At 39.3% G+C, this 18,661-nt stretch overlaps 1 protein-coding gene across 2 annotated transcripts in view; it reads left to right on the top strand.

The window, feature by feature from the left end:
- The window catches only part of IFT81 (intraflagellar transport 81), a gene marked incomplete at both ends in the record, with an annotated part of 63,541 nt that overhangs the window by 25,916 nt on the left and 18,964 nt on the right, over window positions 1-18,661 (top strand). For both annotated transcript variants that reach the window (XM_084253076.1, XM_084253077.1), the window contains 3 exons: window positions 7,743-7,892; window positions 15,652-15,780; window positions 16,214-16,303. In XM_084253076.1, coding sequence (XP_084109202.1) covers window positions 7,743-7,892; window positions 15,652-15,780; window positions 16,214-16,303 — 369 coding nt within the window. The remainder of the gene's footprint in view (window positions 1-7,742; window positions 7,893-15,651; window positions 15,781-16,213; window positions 16,304-18,661) is intronic.

The following is an 18,661-nucleotide window of genomic DNA, read 5'->3' on the forward strand; positions in this document are numbered from 1 at the left end:
CTTTACCCTCTCAGTCACTTTGAGATCTCTGAATCTCTGCTGTACTAATTGGGAAAAGCAAACAAAAAATAAGCCCAGTGATGTGCAATGCTAGTACCCTCCCTAGAGCTGTCATTCAAATGAATGCCTGCCTTCTGGATCTGAATGAACAAAAAATGAACCTCTGGTTAAGATTCCATTGGCACTTGGTGGGTTGAAAAAGTCACTCCTGGTTTATGGTGTATGGGTAGAGCCCTTTGTGTTTTCTTTCCTAACCATTACAGGAAGCACAGCTGTTTTGCAGTTAATGGCTACTTTAAAACTGTGTCAAATAATATTTATAAGCAGCTTTGGAAAGAGCCAACCAATTTGTCTTGCAACTACTGACAGAAATCCTAGAGCTGAATCGCAAAGATTATGAAATCTTCTTTAAATACTTCAAAGAGAAGGCAATGAAGATAAGGGAATCCTGGCAAGATTAGCTGCAGCTGTCAAGGCCTGAAAAATGAGGAATCAAATTTTGACACTTGTAATTGAATCATCCACCCTTCTAAGTGAGCCCAGGCAAACCTATGATATTTTTAGAATCTTTCAAATCACATTATACTCTTTGAGAGCTTATAACAGGACCTGAAGCCCCCTAGAATTTCCCAAGAGATGGAACAAAATAGAACCAAATACATCTGTTCTGTTCACTGTAATAAAGTGGTGCATTATATATGCAGTCTAGGTAATGCCACAATTTTAAGACAAAATTTGAAAAAGCTTAATAGGAAAATTTTTTTGAGAGTTAATTGCTTGGGCAGCAGTTGAAAAACTCATTAGTAATATAGTAACAGCTGCATGGTGGTTGGTTTGATTTATAATAGAAACACAGAGACCTTGGATGATATGACTAATTGTGTTTCAGAGATGAATGTTTCTATGCCACAAGTTTCATTTAAGACAGATTTCTCCAGCATATATCATATTGCTTATTATAGACTCTCAAAAAAAATTAGCAGTTAACAATCCACTACCATATGTAGGTAATTACTTTGTTTTTGCTTGACTTGGTGTGATTTTCTAATTTAAAGTTAAAAATGCCATACTAACAGGTTGGAAAAGGTTAGAATAGTATTCGTATGTGTGTTTATTTGGCGCTCGTTATGATGGGTGATTTGACAAGTCTGTAATTCTAGCAGAAAAGAAAGGTTGCTTTGAAACAGTTTTTCTTGCCTTAAAATAACTCAAAGACTAGGCTTCAGGGAGTTCAAGTGACTTATTGAAGTATGACATGAAGTGATAGGGTTTCCTGTGATTCTGAATTTAGATAGATATAAGACAATGAACAAGGAAATCGTGGTCGTTGGGCATCCATGCTTCTCTTAAACAGTTGGTGTCATCTCAAACCTAAGTCCTTGGGCCTATTTTGTAGTTTTCTGTGCCTAAAAAAAAAGTCATTTGATGAAATAACTGACTATAGTGTGATTTAATTAAGAAGTGGGAAATAGCGGAAATGTTGGACTAACAGAATTTGAGGACAAAAGTGCTCTCATTCTACTCTGGTTTTTCTAACTTGGTGAGTTGTGTTTATTTCTCTATAGGTCTTCTTTGTAAAAGGGAATAGTGCATTAAAGAAACATATCTCTTAGTGGTTCTTGACATATAAAGTACTTAATTATACAGTGTCTTGCAAAGCCCTCACAGCTAATTACCATGGAAATAGTTTTCATGTCAGATATCGAGGTGGAAAATTTGCAGCAGGAGAAGAGATTCTTGTTTCCACATAAATATCCAGAATGATGTCTGGAATCCAGTAACCAGATAAGCTTGAAAAGCATTTCTAAATGGTTACCTACTTAGGGAAATAAGCTGTTTGTCCATTTAAGAAGATAGCCCGGATTTTGATCATTACTATTAAACATTCTAAAATATATTAAATGGATAAAAGGAGAAAGAGCATTTGTCAAATTCCATTTTGATCACAAAGGAGCTGAGTCTGTAAAATTGGTCCCAAAGCCAAAAGCTAGCACTATAAAGCATTAATCTTATTGATTTCAGCTTCTAAAATTATGGCCCCTCTTTCACAAATGACAAATTTAGACTACAAATGTATGCTGGCCTGAGTGTTTGGTAATAGTAGCTGTAATGGGCCTTCCTGCATGTGGCAGGATTGACCTGATTAAATGCACCATGGAAAGCTCTTCCCTTAATGTTCCAAGAATTTGTTGCTTATGTCCTAAACCAGAGTGCTTTAAAAATTATTTTTGTAATTTTTTTTTAAGATTTATTTATTTTTATACAAGAACCAGTGTACAGGCCAGATGCGTGGGAGGGTGAGAGGATTCACCAGAGACAGAGTGGGGAACAGAACAGGCAGACTGACAAAGTACACTGCTGAGGGGAGCAGCAGGCGAGACAGGAGAGGTCTGCTGCACCGTGTGGGATTCTTGCCAGCCGTCTGGGATCGAACCCGCATTGCAGAGGCTGTGGACAGCCTCACCTCACGGTGTGGCACTCAACCGCCTGCGCCACCAGGGAGGCCCTGTAATATTATTTTTAAAGTTAAGGTAAAAACTTTAATTATTTAAGAAATAAATTCATGAGATTTCAATCTGTCTGCCTAACACAACAGCTATTTTTAGTCCTTATTTATCTCCCAATCTTCGTTTATGGGCATTTACACAAAATGTTAACGTGGTCACCACTCCAAGTATGTAGATTTGTAGTTTCTTGCAGTAGTAATTATCCTATTTTAATTCTAGAGAACATCCACACACCTAGGTCTTTACTTTTCTGTTCACTTACTGGTCATTTCTTTAAAATGTCTGTACTAGTTGGAAGAACAGTACTTAAAATGTCTTTAGTATTTAGGAAGAACAGTAATTACCTCTTATTTTCTAAGTTCTCTTAACTGTATTCAAACAGTGACAGACATTATTAATCATTATCCACTATCCAGTTTTCATAGATTTTTTAGTACATTTTATAGTTCTTATTTAAAAATGACTTTGTTTTATTTTAGACAATCATTTATTTTATAATGTTTAACATTATATGTTTTGATCCTCAAAAATTATGAAATCCCTTTACACAATAATAAAGGATAGACTACTATATGTTCAAGCACAGACTACAAAACTGTGACGATTTTTATGGTGTTAGTAATTGCAAATCTCTAGGTGAATAACTTGTTTTATGTTATTGAGCCATTACAGCATAATTAATTATAGCAATATCTTCTATTTAGTGACAGTATAGGAGGGGTTGTGCTAATTGTCTCACTCGCATTTTCATGTGATCTTCAGTCACTCTGAGATCAATGTTATCTCCAATTTTTTTTAGTTGAGGAAGTTTTATGTAAAGAGAAAAAGGAAACTTGCCCAAGGTCACTGTAAGTGGTAGAACCATTGAAATTAAGTTTCTCTGATCATAGAGCTGTGATTTTAAGGATACTCTGAAGTGCTCCTGTGAAATTATTTGTGAATTTTTGCTCATGTAAGTTATTCATAAATTGGAATTATGCATACTTTTAATTTTTAATATCCAAAGTCTATCCAAAATAAAATCAATCAGCTGTTAGATTTTTGTTAGTGATAGGCATTTTGTGTCTCGGAGTGTTATCCTTTTAGAATAATTATAATTTGGTTTAATTATAAAAATATTTATAATTATATAAATGAATTATAAACATATTTATATGTAGTTTAAAAACTAATACAGTGCTACAAAAGCTGATAATGAAAAAAATGTCTTTCCCCTCTCCAACTTGCTTTCTGGAAACAACCACTCTTAATGTTTCCTCCAGTATCTCTAGTGTCTGTATTTCTAACTGACATGTTTATTCTGAAATTTCTTGACTTTAGTTTTGGGTGCATTACCATAAGACATGAGGATTTAGCTCTGCGCAATCCTTCCCTTCTTTATAACCTCACAATAGAATCACAACGTTTCATAAGCCATTATTTAGCATGTGGGTTAGGAGTGCATAAACATTGTTTTCAGCTGAGCCACAGAGTATGCTATGACTGCAAATCCTTAAATTGAGACTGACCTCGATAAAAAGAAATAATTTAAAAAAGAAGAAAAACTGATACTGACCTCATATTTTTGGTTTTGTTTAACTTTTTATGTACCTCTTAGTCCCAGACTGGTCTCCACCGCTGTGATCACCCTCTACTACTCTGTGTCCTCAGTCACCCATACTCTGCTCCACTCCCCCACCCTCCTCATTTCCCTGCACCCTCGGCCAATGGACCCACTTCCCTCTGTGCAGCTCCCCAAAATTACTTGTGCCTCTGTGCAGCTCCCAATTCACTTCCCACCTCTCCAGCCACCATCCTGACTTCCCTGCTCCAAAAAGGGAGCCTAGTTTCATTCTGTACAGTGGGGGCCATCAGAGCTTCGTGAATGACAGAAATACCACTCCTCTGGTGACTGACGGAATGTGTACTTTGTTTCCTTGTATTTTACTATTTCCTCAACTTTAATTTCTTTATATGATAAAATATCAATAAATACAATCTACATAAAGTCCCTTTGAGAGCTTCAATAATTTAAAAAGTATGTTAATGGTTCCTAAAAATTCACCTATTTGAGGTATAAATTCAATAAACATAAAGAAGGTCCAATTCTGTAATGTAATAATGAAACGCAAAGAAGACCATTTTGCTTATCAAATTAATAATTATAAAAATACTAGAAATAAATAGCCTGTTCTGCACCTTGGCAGAACTTATCAAAACCCAATATTCCTTTGGATCATACCCGGAAACATGTCTTACAGAAATTATTGAAAATGTGTCTGAAGAGTTCAAATCAGTGTGTTTGTGGTGGATTTTAAAAATTATTTATTTATTTATTTATTGCATTTTGAAAGCTCAGAACTATGCTAAATGGCAAGTGAGAGAAGCAGCTCCCAATGAAAGAGAAGCAATGACAGTGTTTTCTTCCCCCCAACCCCTCAGGGGTCCGCGTCCCTTGAGTGCCTAGTGCTGGCCACGGACTCCTCAGGTGTGGGCAGCCTTGCTGGGGGAACCCCACTGTCCTCCCTGGGAAGCTCATCCAATGAATGTCGAATAATAAATAACCAATCTGCATAGAGCACATTGAGTAATTAGTGGGTTTGTTGTTTTACCAAAAACATGTATAGCTTTTAGCTTTTAAAAATAGTTCTGGAACACAGCAAGACAGAGAAAAGGAAAATTGGCCTAGACGATACAGAGGACAGGAGATGAACAGGGTTGATTTCATTCTGGGCACTTTGCCCAGGACACTTTTAATAGAACATATAGTTACTCTAGGGATTTTGAGTCTGTGGTTATGTCAGCTTACCAATTTATTCTTTAAAAGGAAATTTTGCAAGTTATTAGACTCTAGGTACATTGGCATGGCTTAAATTTTTAAAACTGTTTCTGTAATCGACCCATTGAGAATTTGCTGTGTTGGGGCTGGATTCCTTGATATTAAAATTAACTTAATCATGAATAGAAAAAATATTTTGAATTTCCTTCCTCTAAAAACACGTTCTTCTTTTCTGTTAAAGTTTAACTCAAGTTTAAAAAAATATCTAAACTGGGAATAAGGTTATTTTTATGTGAAGAGTGTTTACCTTACTATACTTAAGGAATTTCTTTGTATATTCAGGAATCAGTCAAGTCTTAAAAAAAAAAAACAAAAAACTTAAGATCTTAAAAATGTCTTAGTTCCTATTTTACTACCTTACAATATTGCATTGCTGACCTTAGATTTAGCCTTAAAAATTAGGAGGGAGATACCAACATGGTAATAATACTTGCATTGGGATAGTGGCCTTGAGTGAATTTTTCCTTTTTTCTGTTTTATAAAATTTCTGTACTATGATCATTATTTTTATTCATAAATTATTTATAACCCTCCCCTCCCCAAAATTAGCTTTAAAAAGGACTGGGCATTTAAAGGCTAAGACTCTCAAAGAATTATGTCATATTATGTACTATGGATGTTTTGTTTTAAAGTAATGGGTTTAAGTTTAATAAGACAAGGTCTTACAATTGAAATTTTCTTTTTTTTTTAAAGATTTATTTTGGCCTCCCTGGTGGTGCAACAGGTTGAGCACAGTGCTGTGAAGCTGTCCACAGCCTCTGCAGAGCTGGTTCAATTCCTGGCCGGCTAGAGATTTTGAGTCTGTGGTTATTGCAGCTTCCCAATTTATTCTTTAAAAGGAAATTTTGCAAGTTATTAGACTCTAGGTACATTGGCATGGCTAATGTAGACCTCTCCTGTCTTGCTTGCTACTCCCCTCAGCAGTGTATTTCAGTCAGTCTGCCTGTTCTGTTCCCCACTCTGTCTCTGGTGAATCCTCTCACCCTCCTGCACCTTTGGCCTGTACCCCAGTTCTTGTATAAAATAAAATATTTTAAAAATAAATAAAGATTTATTTTATTTATACAATAGCTGGGGTTCAGGCCAGAGGCGCAGGAGGGTGAGAGGATTCACCAGAGACAGAGTGGAGAACAGAACAGTCAGGTAGACCGAAGAACACTGCTGAGGGGAGCAGCAGGTGAGATAGGAGAGGTCTGCCTCGTCATGTGGGTTGCTCCCTGGCGAGCCTGGAATCAAACCCGCGCTGCAGAGGCTGCGCGACAGCTTCACAGCGCTGCACTCAACCCGCTACGCCACCGGGGAGGGCTGGAAATTTTCTTTTTAATGTAACTAATAAAAAGATAGTCAAAGCAAAAAAAAAAAAAAAATAGTATTTTATGTAGTAAAAAGAGCTGAAAATTTTTAGTACTAGTGGTATTTAAGAGGAACTTAGTGGTGGTTGTTTTTAAGTATTATGTTCTGTTTCAGCAATATCAGAGATTTTTCACATTTGCTTCTGGCACTTTCTTCTCAAATCAACTAGTACTTTTAATAAACTGGCACCTCAGGACCTTTACACTTGCTGTCTCTACTTGAATGTTCTTCCCTGCCTTTTCCTCCTTCCTCTAACACACTCCTACTTCTTCAGTCTTGGCTAAAATATAATTACTTGGAGAAGTTTGTCATAACCCACATACCCCACCTTTCCTGCCTTCATCCCAACACTCTGTTACTTATTCTCAGGGCCCCTTCACTTCGCTATAATGCTCACCACGGTTGTAAATATCAGGTCAGTGTTTGCCTTCTCCACTGTTCTTTAAACTTGATGAGGGCAAGTCCCGTGAGTTTCTCTTTATAGGGTTGTATTCGCAGTGTGTAGCACAGTGCCTAATACATAATAGTCAACAAATAGTACCTATCAAATGAACACATTTAAATACTCATTTCATTTGCTTTTCTAAACTCTAATTGGTATTACTCAATAACGAGGTCTTTCCATTAGAGTAGAGTAATTGTAACTCTAATATCACTCGAAGGTAAATACCTGAATTAAGCAACTGTGAATTCCCAAACTTGTAATATTAACATTTGGGATGAGTTTCATCTCAATGTCTCAGAATTGCTTTCCTATTTTTTCTTCTATTTTTCAAAAAACATTTTATTTTTATAGGATTGGGTTTCTGCTTTCCTAATTCTTATTTATAAAGCCCAAGATGAGTAGGTTTGTATAAGGATTTACATTATTATGATGGCTCCAAAAAAAGTATTTTAATTGAGCAGTTCATCTTTTCAAGTTTTCTACTAAAATTAAGTTGTTATTACATAATTGCAATAGATGTTAGTAGAAAAGATAATTTTTCTTCTAACAGATTTAGGTTGTATCTGCTTTTAGCAGTGACTTTTCTACTCATTAAATTGTGTACTGTCTTCTTTTACAGTTCAAACGATATGTCAGTAAACTTCGAAGCAAGAGCACAGTGTTCAAAAAGAAGCATCAGATAATAGCTGAATTCAAAGCTGAATTTGGTCTCCTTCAGAGGACAGAAGAACTTCTTAAGCAACGTCATGAGAATATTCAACACCACCTGGTATTTACATCTCTGGGTGTTAAAAATACAAATGCCAGGATGTTTATATGTTATAGCTTTGTACCAAGGGTAGTATTTTAATTGGAAAATCATAAAATTATTCATTTTCTTTAATTAATTATGAGATGTCATATAAGCTGATTTTAATGTGACAGTAAACACTAACTTTTTGATGTGTGCTGACTTTGGGGTCATATTATTAATAGAATTTGAATTCCAAATAGGTTTTCTTTTGCTTAGCTAGTTAATGTAAGCAAAATTATACTACCAAGAGAGTTGCTATAATATTTATTTATCATGGCCTGCTGGGCAAAAATTTCTAAGCAGCCACTTCCATGAAGCTTTGAAAAGAAATACCCCAGGAAGGTGCTCTGCAGATATCTGCCTGTGGGTTTATGCCTTGTGTATTTGTGCTTTGTTTGTCAGAAAAGAGTTAAACCCAGAGCAGTCCTTCTCCCAACGAGGTTGTTCTCATGGTGGATGCCAGTTCCTCTGAGTTTTCTTGGTTTCACTTTTTTTTACTTTCACCTGTGGGAAAATTATTTCATTGGGATACTGGCTTACCAGCTGGCAATAATCTGGTAGAAAAAAATGAAGTCTCAACCCATGTGTTTAGCTGATATTAGGAACTTTTCTGTCTCATGCTGTTGAAATTTTTTTTTTTTAAAGATTTATTTATTTATTTATCCAAGCACTGGGTACAGTCAGAAGCACAGGAGGGTGAGAGAATTCACCAGAGCCAGAGCTGGGAACAGAACAGGCAGACTGACAAAATACACTGCTGAGGGGAGCAGCAAGTGGCAGGAGAGGTCTGCACACCATGTGGGACCCTCGCCCGGCACTGCAGAGGTTGCGGGCAGCTTCGCAACCCAGCACTTAACCGCTGCACCACTAGGGAGGCCCTGTTGAATATTTTTTACTTGTAGGAACTGAAGATTGAAGATTTATAAAAATTTTTTTTTTTAAAGATGGAAAATTTACCATGAATCACACATCGATTATAATGGCACTAAATTTTTTCATTGATATGTAGCAATTGCATTATAGTTTACTTCAAAATATCTTCTAATTTCCATTGTGATTTCTTGGACCTATTGGTTATTGCTTAAGACCATGCAGTTAGGGATTTTCTAGTTACCTTCTGTCATTTATTTCTAGCTGATTCCACTGTGACCAGCGAACATAATGTGTGGTTTCAGCCCTTTGAAACATGTTGAGTGTTGTGTTACAGCCCAGCATATGGTTTATTTTGGTCATTGTTCCATGTGCAGTTGAAAAGCTTGTCTATTCTGCAATTGTTAGGGATGGTATTCTAAATTTGTCTATTCAGGGCCACCTCTGGTGGCGCAGCGGTTGACAGCGAGGGTCCCACATGGCACGCAGACCTCTCCTGCCGTGCCTGCTGCTCCCCTCGGCAGTGGATTTCATCAGTCTGCCTGTTCTGTTCCCAGCTCTGGCTCTGGTGAATTCTCTCACCCTCCCGTGCCTCTGACTGTACCCAGTGCTTGTATAAATAAATAAATAAATCTTTAAAAAAAATAAATTTGTCTATTCAGTCAAGCATAATATTCAAATCTTCCTATTGACGTTTTGGTCTGCTTGTTTCATCAGTGATTGAGAGAGATGTGTTAAAATCTCTAACTAGGATTGTTGCTTTCCCTGTTTTTCCTTCTAGTTTCATCAGTTTTTACTTCATTTTTTTTCTTAAGTTGGGCTCCCTAAAAACAGAACCTAAGAAGGGAATACTTGGTGCAAGTGGCTTGTTGAGGGAGAGAGTGTCTCAGAAGGAGGGGCAGAGAAAAGAGAAGATGGGACAGCAGAAGACAGCCCAGCCCAGGACATAGTCCCAATGGGAGACTTCTACCCCCCTGTCAGTCTGTCATTGCTATGGCAGGGTGGAACTCCCTAGATAAGGAGCAGCCCCCCTTGGCCTGAGGGCATTCCTTGAAGGAGGGGTACCTGTGCATCAGCAGCAGTCAGCATTCATGGCAGCTTGCATACGAGGTCTGAGTGGGACACCAACTACCGTCCACCCCTTGTACTACTGACCAGCTCATTTGTACATTAAATTCACTTCATCTAGGTATGGGTGGGGGCTCTACAGGGTTCTGGTTGGTGAGAATTGCTAGGAAAATTTACAGGAGGCTAGTTAAAATGAAAACAAATTAAAACTCTCATTGCTCCATTTGGCCCCAAGGACATACTTTTTTTTTTTTAAAGCTTTATTTATTTATGCATACAAGAACTGGGGTACAGGCCAGAGGTGCAGGAGGTGGTGTATTGTAGTCAATCTGCCTGTTCTGCTCCTCACTCTGTCTCTTCACCAGAGACAGAGTGAGGAGCAGAACAGGCAGATTGACTACAATACACTGCTGAGGGGAGCAGCGGGCAAGTCAGGAGAGGTCTGCTGCACCTTGTTGGCAGCTCTCTGTCTGGGGATCAAACTCTTGCTGCAGAGGCTGTGGATAGCTTCAGAGGTTGCGTCTTAACCCCTTGCACCACCAGCGACACCCCCCCAAGGACATACTTGATTCTCCACATCTTCTTCTACTGCCCGCTCTAGATTTCCCTCACCTTTGGCTAGCATTTCCGCTTAGCTGGCTGGCTTTCTTGGTAGGATGACCCAGTCCCTGGTCTTTAAGAAGTGTGAGACTTCAGTAACCAAGCCCATATTGTGCTTGTTCTTAGCCACTTTGATTAAAACTGGACATGAAAGTACCAAGATTTACCCTGAACCACCTGAGAACCAGATGTTTTGTTACCTGCCCCGTCTGTGGCAGCATCTTTTATAGCCTTGTGATGTTCTGCCAATATAATAACTGCTTGCTTTGCCTACTGGCCTATTGGCACGAGGAGCTCAAGTGACAAGATGGTAGCCTGAGCATTAAGTGTACAGGGCCTCTGACTGTGTCTCGTGGTGGAAGCATGCCGCCAGACATCTGTGCACACGGAACCTGAACTTGTCAAGAAGGGAGGCGTCATTCCTTCAGTAAATAAGTGGGAGTCCTGGTATCTGGTGACAATCATACTTTTATTCATGGTTCCAGGACCCATGTGCCTATCTTTTTGGAACATAGGGCTGTATAATGTCATGGGTTTAAGGTACGCACTTCCTCCTAAAGAATAGAACTCATACTTTCACGTCAGTTTCCAAGCTGGCACCTTAATTGTACCTTCAAGAGGCCCTTCCACTTTTCTGTCCGACTGTTAGTTTTCTGGATGGTGTGGTATTTGATCCAGCCACCGACTCCTGTGATCATGTGTCCCCCACCATAGCTCCTTTGGTCTGAGGTGATATAATATGGATTGTAAATCCGTAGAGCAGACCCTCTGAGTCCTTGGATAGTAGTGCTGGCTGAAGCACTGTGGGCCAGAAAAGCAAACCCATGCCCGAAATATAGGTCAATCTCAGGATGAAATGCTGCCCTTTGCAGGACAGAAAGGATCTAATGTTAACAATTTGCCACTAACTGGAAGATTGGATTCCTCAAAGGATGATGATTCCCTAACCAGAGCTTAGGATTGGTCTCTAATGCTGCCAGGTCAGACAGCACAGTGGCACCAGTTAGGAGAGGGAGAGAGTGGAGAGAGAGACAGAGACAGACGACTGTGGTATTTGGCCTGTACTTAGTCTCAATCTCTGGTAATATAGTGACCGTGTTTGTGAGCCCATAGTTCAAGCACCGGGTGACCAGTGGCAGAAGCTAGCTGACATCTGCCACTCTTCTCTCACTCGTTGTTTTAGCGCCTCTTCTGCTGCAGAAATCCTCTGGTGGCCATTAACGTGATAAGAAGACCTTCACCCAGGTCTGCTCCCACAGGTCCCACCACATGCCTCGTCGCCAGACCTCCTTGTCCCCAGTCTTCCAGTCTTGCTATCTTGTTTCTTTCAGGCCCTTGACCAACAAGCGAAGCAATTTGCTACTGCCAGAGGATACGGGATAATCTCAGGTTCAGGGCTCTCTCGTGGATCTACCCAGCTATCCCCACCCCCAACACAGACTCTCTCTCTTCCCTATCAGGGCCTTGACTTTGGCATAGAATATTTGCCTAGATTAAGCATTAAGCCTTCTCTGAAGTTTTGCCAGTCTTTTAAGTCCCAGGCCTGTTTTTCAGCTTCCCCTGCCCTTTATCCATAGGAACTAGGGATTTCTTTAAAGCTCCAAAGGAGGTTCTTTGACCTCATTACTTCTTCCTTGAAAGAGCTTTTTTTTCTTCTTTCAGATCACCTTGATCCAGTTTAGTTAGAGCTGGTACTTTTCCAGTTTTCTCTTGTTCCTAAGATGTAGCCCTATACATGTGGAGGGAGACTTCACCCCCAGGAAGAAGTTCTTGCTCCTATTCCCTAGCTGACTCCTCGATTACAGTCCTTGCTCCAAAGGAGTAGCTCCTCTGAGGTTTTGACTGCTGGTCTGGGGCATTTACTAAGGCCCCCTGCACTTGAACAGATCTTGAATTCCTCCCTCCAGAGCGCGACGAGCAGTCGGAAATCTCTGCTCAGCTCTTTAACAACCCATCTGCTCATCCCCACGTGGTTTCTATGAGTCTTACTCTGCCTGTGCATGCTTAGGATTGGTAATGCCAAAGAGGAAGTTGGTTCAGAACTTTGGGCTAATTCCCTGTCATTTCCACTGCTCCTTTAGGCTCCAGTGTTATTGATCGCCCCAAATTCCATCCCTTCTTCCATTCTCTCGCGACTTATCTTGAGTTTTTCCTTTAGGTTCTTCCATTCTGCTTGGTTTTTCATACCTATCACTCCACCAGAATTTCTCATCAAGGTCTCATCCAGTGCCTTCATATTGCTAAGTCCAGTGGTCATTTCTTAGTCCTTTTCCTGCTTGACCTATTAGCAACATTTGACATAGTTGAGGACCCTTTCTTGCTGTAAAATTTTCATTTACTTGTCTCCTCATACAAGTACTTCACCCTGCTTCTTCTCCCTTGCCAGACTCCTGTCCCTATTCCATGGCTGATTGTCATTTCTTCAAGCTCCAAATGTTGGCATTCCAAGGGTAGCCCTTGGGTCCCCTCTTTAACGTTACTCCCTTAGTGAGTCTGTCCTGGCTCATGCTTTAAAGACCCTCCACTTGCAGACCACTCATAAATTTACACATGAAGGCTAGATTTCTCCTCAAATTCCTATCTTATACATTTATCATTTTGATCCCTCTACTTAATATGTCCAGAACTAAGCTTTGGTCTTCACTATTCCCTTAAACCTGGTCTAAACCCTTAAACCTAAACCCTAGTCTTCCTCACCTCAACAAATGGCATCTCTACCCTCTCAGTTCTTGAGGCCAGAAGCCTTGGCTTCATTCTTTGCCCATCATTTCTTTCTTTCTTTTTTTTTTTAAAGATTGATTTATTTTTTTTTTTTTCATCACCCTGGAAAATATCTTGGCTGGAATCTCTTATTTTCCTGCATTCTTTGTGTGATTTTTTTTTCCCCCATTAGGTCACTCCCTTATTTTGATGGAGCACACTTTCTAGTGGCTTCCAGAAAGAAAACGATATATTGTACTTAGACTTCATGAGCTTTTGCATACCTGAAAATATCTTATTTGAATAGCCACTTGGCTAGGAATAGAACTTTAGGTGGAAATAATTTCCCTTCATTATTTACATGGTCCCACTATTATGTCTTCTCCTTTGGTGTTGCCCTTTGGACCTGATGCCATTTTGATTCTTTCTTTTTTGAACATGCCTGATTTTATCTCATTGGAAACTTGAAGGATCTATTCTTCATCAGAATTCAAAAAATATAGTGACTTTCCTTGTTGTAGTGTTATTTTTACCTGTCTTCAACAGGCCAGATGTGCGGGAGGGTGAGAGGATTCACCAGAGACAGAGTGGGGAATAGAACAGGCAGACTGACTGAAACAAACTGCTGAGGGGAGCAGCGGGCGAGACAGGAGCGGTCTGCCGTGCCATGTGGGTAGCTCTCTAGCCGGCTGGGGATCGAACCCGCACTGCAGAGGCTGCAGACAGCTTCAAAGCGCTGTGCTTAACCGCCTGAGCCACCAGGGAGGCCCTGTTCATCATTTCTGTCACCACTCACATCTAGTCGGCCATAATACCCTGTTGGATCTGTCCTCAAAATATATGTAGGACAACTTCTCATCACCCCTCCTACCACCAGCCTGGTTCGTGCTTATGTCATCTCTTGCCTGGAATATTAGAACAGTCTTCTAACCAACATTCCCGTCCCACATTATTCCTCTCTAGTTTGATCTCAGCACAGATGTTAAAGTGACCATTTAAAAATTCTACCCCCTCTCTATGGGCCTCCCTGGTGGCCTAGGGGTTAACTCTCAGCACTATCACCACTGTGACCTGAGTTCAATCCCCAGCCAGGGAGCTAATCCACATATGGCACAGCAGACCTCTCCTGTCTCACCCACTGCTCCCCTTAGTAATGTACTTCAGTCAGTCTGCCTGTTCAGCTCCTTACTCTGTGTCTTGTGAATCCTCTCACCTCCTGCACGTCTGGTCTACACCCCAGTTCTTCTACCCCAAAATAAATAAAATCTTTAAAAATAAGTAAATAAAAATGAAAATTCTCCTGTCACTTCTACATTAAGCCCACTATTTCATTTAAAATAGTTCAAGCTCTTTCATTGGCCTAAAAATAAGGTAATGATACAATTTGTCATTTAAACTAGGACATTTTGCGAATGCAAAGCACAGTAGACATAAACCGAACCTGTGGCAGCAAACGAGCTGAGGCCTGTATGACTCCTTTCTCCTCCCGGCCACGCTCGCACTTGCTTTCAGCTTCACTCACCCCCAGGCCATTTCTTACAAGGTCAGGGGTGCTACTTTCTGCCTTCTGCCTCTTGCACTTGCTGACCTCCTGGATTCTCTCCTTCAGGGTATTTTGCTCAGATATCATCATCTTAGGAAATCCCTCTTTAATGTCCCTGTTAAGGTTCAATCCCATTCTCACCTCACTATACGTGTTTTACTTGCTACATGTCTTATATTTACTCCCACAACAAGTAAGCTCTCTGAGGGAAGGGGCCCTTCCCCTTGTTTTTTCACTACTGTATATCTGTGCTTAGGACTGTGCTTAACACATGTAGGTGTATAATAGATACAAGGTGAGTGAGTGAATACACGTAAAATTGATCACTTGAGAATACATTCATTCACCACGAGAGTTTCCTATGTTTTTGATTCTGTGCTAAGAACCTAGCATTATTCTAGGCCTAAAATTCGAATATTTCCTGTGAGTCTGAAGATACCATAGTAAAATTTGGTGTAAGTTTATAACATATAAAGACGTAGAGTTATTCTTGAGGTTAATACAGTCTGTCTTTTAGGATTCTAAACTAATTTACTTTGTTTAAAACTTTTTTGTATGTTAAAATTTTATATATTTTTTTAAAGATTTATTTATTTATTTATTCATCTATTTATTTATACAAGCACTGGGTACAGTCAGAAGCGTGGGAGGGTGAGAGAATTCACCAGAGCCAGAGCGGGGAGCAGAGCAGGCAGAAGGACCAAAGCACACTGCTGAGGGGAGCAGTGGGTGGCAGGAGAGGTCTGCGCGTCATGTGGGACCCTCCTCCGGTGGCTGGGGAGCAGCCAGGGATCGAACCGGCACCGCAGAGGCTGCGGGCAGCTTCGCAACCCAGCGCTCAACAACTGTGCCACTGGGGAGGCCCTAAAATTTTATATTTCTTGGGGAAACATCAAGGTTTTCACTCCTATTTTGTGGCTCCCATTTTTGACACCTATTTTTATTCTTTTAAAGCAAACTATTGAGGAGAAAAAGGGTATTTCTGGATACAGTTACACTCAAGAAGAGCTAGAAAGAGTGTCTGCACTGAAAAGTGAAGTTGATGAAATGAAAGGACGAACCCTGGATGACATGTCTGAAATGGTGATCACCTTTTGGTTTTTGCTGTACAGAGGGCAAATGTTTTATGTTTTAAGTATTTTGAATATCACTTCTTTTATGTTTATGTATCCTTTATATGACCGATAGAATTATGTATTTTTTACTTATTAAAACTTGATTGTAGTTGTATACAGGCAACTTTATAATTTGTTTATTCAACCTTAGATTTAAATATTTTCCCATAATGGTTTGCAGTCTTAATAATTGATATTTTGAATAGTTAAATGGTATTCCATCTTACTGAGGAATCAGGATTTACTTAATCACTTGCCCATTATTTGGCATTGAAGTAATTTATTAGGTTTTTTTTTTTTTTTTGCTCTTACATATATGACATTTCAATAAATATCTTTATACATGTAGTATTTTTGTAATTTGGAGTTTTATGTCATCTGTGTTATTTTTTCAATGACAGGTGAAAAAACTGAATTCACTGGTATCTGAAAAGAAGTCAGCTCTAGCCCCAGTTATAAAAGAACTCCGACAACTGCGTCAGAAATGTCAAGTGAGTGAATTTGATTTTGCAGTACTTTCAGTACTCTATCTTGTTCAGACATATTAGTTAGAACATTTTACTTGGATAATTTATAGAAAATAAGTCATTATTATTATTATTATTATATTGATATAATTCTGCAAAAGAAAGAAATAGTGTGACTTACCAAGGCTTTTGTTTAATGTATACTATTTATTTTGTCATGAATTATTGGGAGGAAAGAAGGAGTTTAAGCTGAAATGATAGATGTAGCTAAATGAGGTTTCACACTCATATGGACATGAAGTCACATTCTTCTGTGGACAGGTGGAAGCTCAGAGTCTGCCAATAAGTGAGGACAGGTTAACTTTTGATTAATAACCTTGCTTTAAGGAGCAGAGTCAGGGCAGCTATGATAGCTTATGATATGTGATGAAATACCATTATTTGGAAGCTAATTTCAACCACTGCTTTAAAGGCAAACTGTTAGAAGGTAAATAACCTTCACAATTTTGATCAGTTGGCCTCTATGGTTGACATTGGTTGTTTTTTTAATCTCTTTTCACGTAGTAATTTTAGGTTTGAATGAGCATGCCTAAGAATGAAATTGTGAAACTCTTCGTGAATGCCATCCATCAGAGTCAGAGAAGCAAAGTAAAAAAATCCATGGACTTTGAAATCAGTTAGGCATCATTGCCTTTTTATAGAAAACGCCATAGAGTCTGAGACAGGTTTAGTGACTTGTCCACACAGACAAGTGGGAAGTGAGGGAGCTGGAACTTGACTGTCGCTTGTGTCATTTATTCAAATCTGCTTGTTCATTACACCGTCATCACAAAGGAAGTGGGAGAGGCAAGGCCCTGTTTTCTGGAGTGTATTGTCTGATGTGTGAGATGGATAAACACTTGAAGAAATTCAGGAAAAAGGAAAGGATAATCCAACTTAAGAACAATAAAGAAAAAGTATAATCAGAATTATATAAACAGATAAGGAAAGGGGTACCAAAAAGTGTGCTGTCAAGAAGGAAATGCTTCTGATTGAGACATCAAGAACTGTTTTCTTGGATATGTTCTAATATTGGTTTTCTTTTCTTTTTTTAAAAAAGATTTATTTATGCATGCATACAAGAGCTGGGGTACAGGCCAGAGATGAGGGGGTGAGAGGATTCACCAGAGACAGAGTGGGGAACAGAACAGGCAGACTGACTGAAGTACACTGCTGAGGGGAGCAGCGGGGAGACAGGAGAGGTCTTCGGCGCCTTGTGAGTTGCTCCCTGGCCAGCCGGGGTTCGAACTCATGCTGCAGAGGCTGTGGATTGCTTCATAGTGTGGTGCTTTTTGTCTCTAAGTTCCTTACTAAGGAAAAGCATTAAGAAAATCAATATGCTTTTCCTTAGTAAGGAACTAAGAGACAAAAAAGACTGATTATATGTATTTCTAGTGGTGATAAAATTTATCCCTTTTGGTAGGCTAATAAATCTGTTTGAAAATTATTAAATTGATTTACATTTTAAATGAAGATTGTTATTGAAAGAATATATAGGACATTAAAGGAAATGTGCTATCATGGAAATCCAAGGATCAGAACTACAGTCTGTCTGGAACAGATAGAGGTGCTGTAACCAGAGAGCATTTTGCTTTAGGGAAGATTCAGGAACCATAGTAGTAGGAGCTTGTGGATGATGATGGTGAATATGGTAGTAATAACATTTGCTAAGTGCTTTAGGCCTCACAGCCACCCAATGAGATAGGGACTCCCTTTATGCAAATAAACAGATAAAGATACAGACAGGTAAGGGACTTGTCCAAGGTCACATGGCTGGCAAACAGCAGAGCCAAGATCTTTATACTAATATGATAACAGTAATACTCCTCAGTGAATCTGTTTGTATTGGCTTCTCCCTCTGTTCCTACCACTAGCCACGTTTTCCTCTTCAGTTTATTCTCTCTACATTTAAAGGTCTCTATAGAATTAAATAATTGCTTACCAAACTCTTGTGAAATGTTAGTGCTTTCTAATTTGTGCATTTAATGTTCACAATAACCATGAAATAGTTTTCAGATTTTATACAGATGAGGAAACAGGCTTAGAAAAGTCAAATAACTTGTATAAGATGACACAAGCAAAGGGTCTCACACTGCAGTCTGCTGAGTGCAGAGTCCTGCTTTACACCAGCCATTCTGCTCCACACACAACTCTTTTGAAATACATTGCTGACTTACAAGTTCAGGACCTCCTACTGTACGTGATTAAATTGTTCCATCTATCAATAAAGGCCATGGGGGCATGTGAAGCATAGAGTTAGAGTAAACTTTACAGCATGTTATAACTGGGAAATTCTTCAGTGGGTAAAAGGCAAATGGCGCCAGTTGCACCAGCTTATAGGGA

Source organism: Talpa europaea, assembly GCF_964194135.1.
Source record: "Talpa europaea genome assembly, chromosome: 14".
Classification (NCBI taxonomy): Eukaryota; Metazoa; Chordata; class Mammalia; order Eulipotyphla; family Talpidae; genus Talpa; species Talpa europaea.